This window comes from Neltuma alba, unplaced genomic scaffold (genome assembly GCF_004799145.2).
Source record: "Neltuma alba isolate B1F8T4 unplaced genomic scaffold, ASM479914v2 tig00010433_pilon, whole genome shotgun sequence".
NCBI classification, from domain to species: domain Eukaryota; kingdom Viridiplantae; phylum Streptophyta; class Magnoliopsida; order Fabales; family Fabaceae; genus Neltuma; species Neltuma alba.
Genome location: NW_021635330.1, coordinates 41,591 through 52,076, shown reverse-complemented (window position 1 = coordinate 52,076; position 10,486 = coordinate 41,591). Strand labels below are relative to the sequence as shown.

General features: G+C 34.3%; 1 protein-coding gene across 1 annotated transcript; it reads right to left on the bottom strand.

Moving 5' to 3' along the window:
- Positions 1 to 542: 542 nt before the first annotated feature.
- LOC114756543 (indole-3-acetaldehyde oxidase) lies at positions 543 to 10,211 on the bottom strand. The gene is made up of 10 exons (XM_028945490.1): positions 9,958 to 10,211; positions 7,382 to 9,076; positions 6,751 to 6,998; positions 6,463 to 6,672; positions 5,779 to 5,997; positions 4,312 to 5,277; positions 3,737 to 3,832; positions 3,472 to 3,570; positions 2,668 to 2,857; positions 543 to 914 (listed from the first exon to the last, which is right to left on the bottom strand). The coding sequence occupies exons 1-10, from the start codon at positions 10,136 to 10,138 to the stop codon at positions 697 to 699; spliced, it is 4,122 nt and encodes a 1,373-aa protein (XP_028801323.1). The 5' UTR covers positions 10,139 to 10,211; the 3' UTR covers positions 543 to 696.
- Between the last annotated feature and the right edge of the window lie 275 nt (positions 10,212 to 10,486).

Here is a 10,486-nt window from a genome sequence, read left to right as displayed (position 1 = left end):
CACTAATAATACCACGTTCCATTACTTCTGTGCTTTGTTTTGTTGCCGAATCCTCTATTAATATTCATCTTTGTTGGCCATTGCAATTGTTTCTTATTAAAAAAAATTGCTGATAGTATTTATTAATTTCTGAAATTTGATTTCGTTTTGATTTCGGTCTTGAAATTTAAAAGCAACAGTGGTGTTGATCTCCTAAGATTTAACCACGTTTTGGTCTAGCTAAATATTTTTGGGACCTAAAACAGTGTTTTCGGTTCTTGAAACAAGATTTTAAGGATAAATCAAAATCAAAGTGAGGTCAAATTTCAAAAGTAGTTAGAGATGATATTAATTCTAGAAAAATAATATAATGAATAATAGTATTATAATATTCTTTCAGTTTTTAATATAAGACTTATTTAACTAATTTGATTAAATTAAAAAAGTTAAATAATTTGATTATAAGAAATATAACATATGTTTCCTTAAACACCATAATCATTGTTTTTAATAGTTCTCTTTTTTCTACTTAATTATGGTTAGGAAAGTGTTAATAGGGATAATTTAGAAAATGTGAAACAAAAAATTTTATGAGAAACTAGTACATATTTTGCCCATATATTTATTTGCAATTTTGCCCATCAATTTTATGCTGCTACTACAGCACGGAAACATACAAAACACACTAACTTATTTCCAAGATATTAATAGGCTGCTTCATATTTTGCCCATCTTCCATTTCAAGTATCTTTCCACAATGTCCAATCCACAAAGTTCTTTCACCACAGGCATGGTTGCTGGCACATCTAATTGGAATGGCTTGTCAAGTTCATCTGAGTTGCTCCATGAATGAAGCTGTTTTCTGGCCTCTTTGATTGCAGCTCTTGTTGCACAGTGAACCACGGCTGCTAGAAGTAGCGGCGGCTCACCGGAAGCTATAGAAACAAATTTTCCAATATGTTTCAGTACAAGGATTCTTTTTCAAGAAAAGATATAATTAATTAAGATAACTAAAAAAATGTAAAGTAAATGGCCCCTTCAAATAGTTAGGTTCCTTCCATCCTGATCTATCCACACACACATATATACACTACTTCCAGTTTTTAATATAAGAGCTAGTTGACTAATTTGAATAGATTAAAAAAATTAATTAAATTAGTTATTTATAACAAATATGTGTTGCCTTTTCTAAACTATCATTACTAATTAAGTGTATTGATTAGAACTATTATTATTACAAGGATTATTTTGAAAAAAAATAGATAAATATAAAAGACAAAATGGATTAAGGTACTATATTTAGAACCAAATAAAAGTCAAACGAGCTCTTATATTAAGGACCAGAGGTGGTGTATATGTATATGTACATACTAAACATCTTAGGGGAATTAAAAATTCTAGAAATCTTTAGGGTATGTTTGGCTCAATGAGAGGAAGGGAAGGGGAGGGATTTTAATGGAGGGAAAGGAAGAGGAGGAGAGTGGAAAGATTTTAATATTATCTTGTTTGGATTTATAAAAAAAAAGAGGGGAGGGGAGGGGAAAATATTTTAATATGAACAATTTCGCTTTTATTTTATTTAAGATATGTGCATAATGGTCATAACATGACAAAATATGACTATAATAGTCACAACATGGCAAAATATAAGCATAATGGTCACAACATGGCAAAGTATTGCCCTTTCCTTCCAAATCCTCTCAATTTTGGAGGGGAGGTTGAGGAAAGGAGGAGAGAAAAAATTTTAAAATTTTTTTTCCTCCCCTCCTAAAATTTTTGTATTGCCAAACAAGAAGAAATAATTAAAATCTCTCCCCTTCCCTCCCCTCCGTCCCAAATCCCTCATATCAAACACACCCTCAGAGAAGCTTGACCAATACCTTACCTTTATTTATTACATGTAATATTGAAAAGAGTTTGATTACGTACCAAGCAATCTACTAACAGATAACTGTATTCAATCCTCACAATAAAACTAAATTAAAGAACAATACAGTAAGAGATACATAAACCAATTATAACCAATTCTTTTGGACTGTTACGAAGTTTAGATAGATATGCATTGCATTATTGATCTCTTGAACAAATATTTGTTCCAAATTAACTAGGCAAAAACTACTTAATCATTCTTTTAGACTGTTATATATGAAGGAAATACATTTGTTCAAGCTACAATTTACTTAAGAGTGTGTGACCATGAAATGTTTGATCACAGCACATTTCATAATCTTCTTTGGATTATTAGCGTTCAAATTACTTTTAATTTTTATTTATTTTGATAACAATTAATTAATTATTCAATGAATAGATGACGTGCAACTAATTGAAAGTTGAGAATATGCGAAATCAAACTACTACCTCCAATTTTTAATATAAGACTAGTTGATTAATTTGAGTAGATTAAGAAAATTAGTTAAGTTAATTATTTTTTACAAGTCTATTTTTGTTGGTTGAAACAATTATTTGACTTATTCAATCTTAGCATCCTAAGAATATAAAACATGCATAAAAGGACAATGCCAAAATACGAAGCAGCTGACAATATAAACAGCAATAAAAGGAATTTCAACAGAAAGTGGATGCATCCCCCCCCCCCCCAAAAAAAAAGAGAAGTGGACTTTCATGGTTAGAAACAAATAATTTGGAAAATTTTCAAATTAATTAAGAAATCTAACAATTAATCCATACCTTTTGAAGAGAGAATGCGATGCTTGTGATGTCCACTGTTGACAATTTCGACATTGAGCTGTTTAGGTATTGTGTCCAATGTAGGGATTTTGTAATTCCATATTCCATCTGCTAATACTAATCCTTCACGATCTGTTTCGTACTCTTCAAGCATGAAAAACCCTAACCCTTGCACAAATGCTCCTTCAATCTGCAACAACAAAAAATGATCATGTCAAAAGAGGCAAATTTAAAATATGATAACATTCGCTGTGTTTTGCACTTTTGCTTGAGCAAAAATTCAAAATCTAATATAATAAAAATTAAGAAAAATTAAGCATATAACCAAATAAAATGAGGAAAATCATGAGGTACATTAAGAAACATGTCTAACGGTGTTGATCCAACATGTTACATGCTTGTTTTCTTGGTAGACAAATTATTCAGGATAAATATAATATAAATTATAAGCTAAATGACCAATTTGGCACCAATATATTACTAGTTATTGGCAGATAATTTTTATCTTAAGATTCAATAAATTATTAATTATTCCTTTTTCACAATTAGACTCCTTAATGATCTCTAATTTTATAGGAGAGAGAACATGCAGAGGGTAGTTAGAGAACTAATATAAATGTATCTTGCCTCGACATTACAAAATATAAGTATTTTAGTCAGCTGCATTTTAAATTTTCTATTTCTAAAATGCTTAATATTCTTGTTAATTAAACACATTTTTTATGTAAGCAGTTGAGTTTGAACATAATTATTTTAAAAATAAAGAAATTGGAAGATACTAAATTGAAATATTAGCAGGCCTACCTGCCCTAAATCTATAGCAGGATTGAGACTCTTCCCACAATCATAAATAATATCAGTTTGTAGAATACTTGTCTTTCCTGTTAGAAGATCTATTTCCACCTGCAAAATATTCTCTAACCTTTAGCTTGGCATCATTGATAATCTGATGCAACAATATAATTTGACTTTTACAATAATTTCAAAAAACATTTGAGCAAGGTAAACCATTCATGAGCTTTAGAAAATACCGCTCTCTGAATGAGAAATTGATAAAACATAAGCCTACCTCACTCACTGCAACACCATAATTGAGGTAACTATTGGTAGTCCTCCCTGGGTGGTAGAATGAAGTTGCTGATAAATTCACAGATTGCAAGTGTGCCTGCAGAAGGAGACATTTGTTAATTACATGGTTTTGAGATTGAAAAAAAAAAAACCCAAAAATGTCAGTATATGGCAGGAACCTTAATGGCCATGTCAGTAAGGAGGCAAGGATACAAATTAAAGAACCGTGGTGGTTTTGGTTTTATGGAGTTTAATAATGAAGGACAATTAGAAGGAAAAGAAGGATTTTTTTTCTATTGGCAAAATTAATTACCTGGTCCCTATAATTCTAACTTAGAAAGTTTGACTTCGTTAAAACTCAGTTTCTCAACTTTGATTCAACGCTGTCCAATCCTTATCATTTTAACCATTTAAAATATTGGTTCTTGCATTTTAGATAGCAACTCATGTAATTTTCTTTCTTCAAAACTCGGGGACTAATAAAAAATGTCTAAAATAGGGATCATGTTTCATCTAACTCAAAATTATAAGGATTAAATGATCAGCTTTTCCCATTTTTAGATTTCTAGTATTTACCTGAGAAATAAGTGTCTCCCAATTGACAGAACCCATATCGTTCTGCAACCTTTCCTTGAGTGGCATTAACCTCTCAACCAAGACATTACAACTAAGCCTAATTGCTTCACAGCTTGACTCTGATGTAGTACTGCCTCCCGTGAACCCTCCTTGAATCATGCTCAATGTATCAGATTGTATAACACGTATTTTATCTAAAAGGTCTTCAGATCCCTCACATTGGATCAAACCAAGAGAATATGCAGCCATTTGTTTTGCCTTAGTCCACAGACCTTGACCAATTTCATTCCCCCCAACTTCAACAACAACTGATCCGTCGCTCAAAATACTTGTTCTTCCTGGTGATGGTCTCACACTTAGTTCATACACAGCAGGTACACGAGATATACCTCTTTTCTTCCAAATGTTGTTCCTGTTAAACTCTTCCACAGCTTCACTCCTCTGGTTATATCTTGCAGAAACAACTAACTTATTCCATATTGAAACCAATGTATAGTCAATAGGTTCACCTGCAGAATGCTTGTAGAAAGTGTAAAGACTTTTGTAGGTGTGGAAATTCATGCTTCTCACAGCATCTACATCTATTGAAAGTGTAGATGCCACATTCTCTATTATAGCTTCAGCAACATATGATCCTTGAACATCCCCAGGGGCTCTCATTGCAGATCTACTAGGAAGATTAGTTTTGCATATTTTTATATCTAAAGATAGAGCACCCCAATCATATTTCTTTAGTGCACCAACAATAGTATGTGGGATCATTGGAGATAGATCAGGATATATCCCTGCATCTATCAATATCTTAAGTTCTAAAGCAGTTATTTTCCCATTGCTTTTAAATCCCACATTGTATGTTATCTTCATAGGATGCCTTCCTCCAGCCATTATCATATCTGTCTTACGATTCACATACATCCTCACAGGGCGGCGTAGTTTGTGCGCTGCAAGTGCACATGCAGTAGCAGTCTGAAAATTTTGATTATTAGTACTTACAATAAACAATCCTCAACAATCAATGTATGTATGTATGCATGCATGTGTGTGTGTGTGTATGTATGTATGTATGCATGTGTGTGTGTGTGTGTGTATGTATGTATGTATGTATGTGTGTATGTATGTGTGTGTGTGTGTGTGTGTGTGTGTGTGTGTGTGTGTGTGTGTGTGTGTGTGTGTGTGTGTGTGTGTGTGTGTGTGTGTGTGTGTGTATGTATGATATCCACTTTCATGTACTGAACTATTGATACAATTCTATTGTGACCTGATATGTTAGAATTATTTTGCTTTATAAGAAATCATACATCTTGCATCCTGATGTTAGTCGGTTATTTTAAAGCAACTAAGGAGACAAGCATGCAATTTCCACCAATTCTTTCATTCATTTATTGGTTTTAAGAATGAAACATATGATCAACCTGGGCATATTTTGGGATATAAGAAAGTAATAGTAATACAAAACTAGATACTCACGGGAAAGGCTTTCGAGAACTTTCCTCCAAAACCACCGCCAACCCTTCTTGTGATTACACGAACATTATGCTGAGGAATATTTAGGCATCTTGCAATATGAGAATGTGCATACTCTGGCCCTTGACATGAAGTGTAAACCACCAAGCAGTTGTCTTCATCTGGTATAGCAAGTGCAGTTTGTGTCTCCATGTAGAAATAGTATTGAGACCCAAGTTTAATCTGAATTTTGAATTATTCAAAGAAATACACAAACATTGTCAAACTATAGAAAATATTGACCCCAAACATAAATGCATGGATATGTGACTTGGAAAAAAAAGTCAAACTGTTGGATGACAAAGAATATGCTGGATATATGTAATTAATTCAACAATTTATTGATAATCAATCTTAAGCTTTGAATCCAAATCAAAGGTGAAGAAATAGAAAGGGATACTAATACCAGGGGATATTAAAAGAGAATACGTAGTTTTACTTTGGCCAGAAGTTAGTTAATCAGTTATCTATACCTATATTTTTGTTTACAGATTGTTAGTTGTTAGCCAAAATTAGTTAGAGTTCGTTATCCATCAAAGCTACAAATGATAGCATTTATCTTTCAATGAAATCATCCGACTCTTCTTTTTTTGTATTTTTGTGTTAGGTAAGAGAGTGAATGATTATACCAAGGAAAATTTAATATACCTCAGCAAAAATAATCTTGTGATCAGCTTCTTCCATTCCTCCTGATACATCACCAACATTTTGTGGATGGAGCATCGGTGGAATTTCAAAATGGCTAGATCTCTCAACAGCCTCTTCCACAGATAGAATAGGCGGGTCAAGGTTCTCGAGATCATACTCGACAACTGCAGTGTTTGCAGCCATATCTGCAACTTTTTGAGTATCTGCAACCTAAACTCATTCATGCAGTAATAATAAATAAAACATGATCCCTTTTTTTGGACCAAAATGAGGGAGTCAAGTACTTACCACAAAGGCCACACGATCACCAACACATTTAGCAATCTCATCTACAAATAAAGGTTCAACGCCAAATATCTTGAAGGCAACATTTTGTCCGCCTTGAGGGATATCATTACTTGAAATGATAGCCCTCACTCCTTCTTGATGCAGGAGCTTTATACTCTTTACTCGTGCTAAAGCTTTTGTGCTATAAATATATGCCCCATATAGGCAATTTGTTGGTGAAGGAATGTCATCAACATACACAGCCTCACCTATAAATCATTTGTAAAATATGTACTTCTCAATAGAATGATATTTCAACACATAAATTTGGACATATACAGTAACAAGACAACAAAGACATAAGCATAAAAAATGAATTGTATATGTGTATTAGTCATGGTTAACTTGATTCTTGCAAGTTGTGTCTAGTAATCAATGATGGAATGCTAAAATTGCATGCGATGAAATGAATTTCTGGAATGTTTTAGATTTTGACTGTCAGAGAAGCTTGGTGTCAAAGATGGGATGAAAGATTTTGCATAACGAGATGGTAGATTGTTTGTTCAGCTATTTGCTTACTACTTTCAAATGTCATACATATGAAAGAAAAGAGGCTATAGTTATTCTCTAACTTGAATGTACAAAAACAAACCTGAAGCTTGTATTGTGGCTCCTGATTTTGTAACTGGCTCACCAATGGGACGATACTCATCACCTACTTGAATCTCTTGTTTTCCTGATGATAGTAAAGGAGGAACTTTAACATGATGAACTTTCCCATTATTCTCTTTTAAGTCAAATGTCTTCTTGACTGATGAACCAGTATACCCGTTTGAGTAATTATTAAGTTTTTCAACAGAATGGTCAATCACAGGACTAAAGAACTTATAGAGAAAACCAATTGCCAAGCTTGACCGATAAGCAATCTTCGAAGTGCCATCTTCGGGAACAACAGTAGCTGTAAGCATGTTGACAGCTTCATATACAATTCCAAAATTTAACAATTTTCCTACTAGTAGCTCCTCAACTTTTGTTGCTCTTATTGCATGTTTGGTCCCATAAGCACCAAAAGAAAGTTTGCAAGTTTCTACCATGTTCCCTTCTAAATCTTCACTTGGAGAAACCTCAACCAAAAAAGCCACATTCAAATAAGACAGTGTATTTCCAAGCGGGCGAGGAGCAGCTCGAAAAGTTTCAAAGAGAATTTTGCTTTTATGTTTTTTAGGATCACTTTTACTAGAATCCCATCTTGGGATTTTAATACCTAAAAGTACACTTTGCAATCCTAGTGGTGGCTGTTCCAAAAATTCTTCTAATGTAAGCCATTTAAATTTTGTACCATCCATCACATGAACCATTGTATCCACGGCTAGAAGTATGGTAGCTATATCCGAAGGAAAATGATACTTTTGAGCCATCACTAGATTGCCCCCTATACTGGCTGTGCTTCTTATAAACCCTGATGCTACTTTACTCATGTGTTTAGCAATTTTTCCCAGTATCAGGTCAAAGTCAGAGACAAACTCACACTTGCTGTGTGACTTTAAAGATTCAATAACCTTACATATAGTCGCTGTTGCTCCTATCTCAATTCCTGTCGCATCCTTTTTTATATTTGAGAGATCAGAAATTCCCTTTAGATTAATATACTTGTCATAGCTTTCTATATCTTTGTAATAACCCATTCCTGTGTTACTGACAACAAGCTTTACCTTGGTTCCAGCAAGAACATTTTGTTCTAGTAAGCTTTGAAGCTCCATTAGAGTAGTAGGACTAAGCCAACTATGTTTTTCAGAATCCTTGAACACATCAGGCTTGATCTCCTTCAAAAACTCAGGAAATTTACTCTTCTTGTGGTGATGATCATATTTGGGCAACCTACTTATCTTTACATCATCACTTTCTTCTTTTTTCCAGAAAGAGTTTAACCCCAAATCCTCCATATCAACATCCGCACCAAAACTTTTACAGGCATCAGAAAGCGGTCGATACCCAGTACATCGACAAAGATTCCCAGAAATGGCTCTTTCAGCCTCAGCAGCAGTGGCTTTCGAGAAACCTGAAGGAGGCTCAGGACGATTGGTCTTATCAGCATTGATAAGGGCTCCAAAAAGAGAAACACACATTCCAGGAGTGCAAAATCCACATTGAGTAGCATGGAATCCTGCAATTCTTTCATGAATTGGATGGAAGCCATCTTTACTGTTTCCAAGTCCTTCACTTGTAGTTATGGAACATCCATGTATGCTGCAAAGTAGTGTGAGACAAGAACTTGCTGTGAAATCCTCAACTTGATCAAGCACATGATTGTATTTGGATATTAAAACAAGACAAGCGCCGCAACCTCCTGGAACAAACCAGATTGAAACATGAAGTGAGTCCTTGAATTGAAGACATCTTGAGGAGACAAAAGTATCAGTAAAATTATTGAAACTATCGGTAAAAATAGAAGAATAAGTGTATATACTTTCTTTTATAAACTGTTTTATACAACCTCGATTGTGGTATGAAGGAAAAAATTAACCATAAACTCAGCAAACAATTGAAACAGCAAGGGTAATATACTCTGTTCCCAGCTCCTACGGCCAAAATTATTATGTTGATGGTAATGAAGGTCCAGTATCCAAATTTCCTTTTGTCTCTGTCTCTTAGAATGTCCAAAGTAGTGCAACAACATCCAAATATTTCAAATACAATGGGGGAAAAAAAAAGAAATAAAAACTCTGCCTCTTTTCACTGATTGCAATCGTAGGATGGAAGTACCAGGTGACCTGTTTTCATATAAATCAAACAGAGTGCATACCGTAACTAAGGAAGACTCTAAAAGCAGAGAGAAAGTTCAAGAAACAGTAATTATGGAAGAAACATCTGCTGGGGCTTAGAAACACTAGAAACAAACTAATTTAACTAAAGCCAAAAAAAAAAGAAAGAAAGGAAAATCTCAGATTGACCTTTTCTTTTGATCATTGGGCACCTGCAATTTCAAATACTCTAATGCAGAGATTAGCATGGATACGACTTTATTAAGAAACAGAATAGAGTGCCAGATGATCAACACTAACTCATCAAGTTAAGGACTTAAAGCTCTATGAGTCACTCATGAAAGAATTATCAGTTTCCTTTTGGAGACTAACCAATTTCAGTTTCATGAACTCGCTACAAAGATCAGAACACTATCACAAGTGAACTTGAACATGATGATCATAAAACAGAGTCAGAGAGACAAACCTTCGCCACAGCCGAGCTTGACGCTCTTAAATGGAGTCTGAGTGCGCAAGAACTGAAGAACAGTGGTTGATGGGTCAACACTCGAGAGCTCAAACCTCTCTCCATTCACCGCAAAAACCAAAATTTCTCTTCTTTCTCCGTTCTCCTTCATCTTTTTGGATGAATCCAAAAGTTCAGACATGAGCAGCCTTCAGGAAATACAGTTCTCGCCCCACACACTATGCTCAAAGAAACGATAAATGTGTTATCTTTAGAACCAATTATTCGTGGTTCTCAAACCATCTATGTGTCTTCACTTCTCTCTCCCAATATGTATGGACCTGAATGCACACGTATAATGCGAATATGTATATTTGCTTTCGTGGAAGAACTCTCTCGAGTCCTTTTCTATTGAGCGGTATTGCCTTCGAAACGGAAAGCTGACGTAGGAAGTAGAAGTCCGAACTAAGGATATTGGTTGCGACGGGTGGCAAGGAAGAAACGGCAGCTCAAGAAAAGAAAAATTATAGATAGGAGTATTTGATAATTT

Coding starts and splice junctions, on each gene's coding strand:
- LOC114756543 (XM_028945490.1), bottom strand. CDS start 10,138: ATGTCTGAACTTTTGGATTCATCCAAAAAGATGAAGGAGAACGGAGAA. Junction 5,998..6,462: donor ACAAGATTATTTTTGCTGAG/GTATATTAAATT, acceptor TTCAAAATTCAG/ATTAAACTTGGGTCTCAATA. Junction 2,858..3,471: donor CTGCTATAGATTTAGGGCAG/GTAGGCCTGCTA, acceptor TTGTTGTTGCAG/ATTGAAGGAGCATTTGTGCA.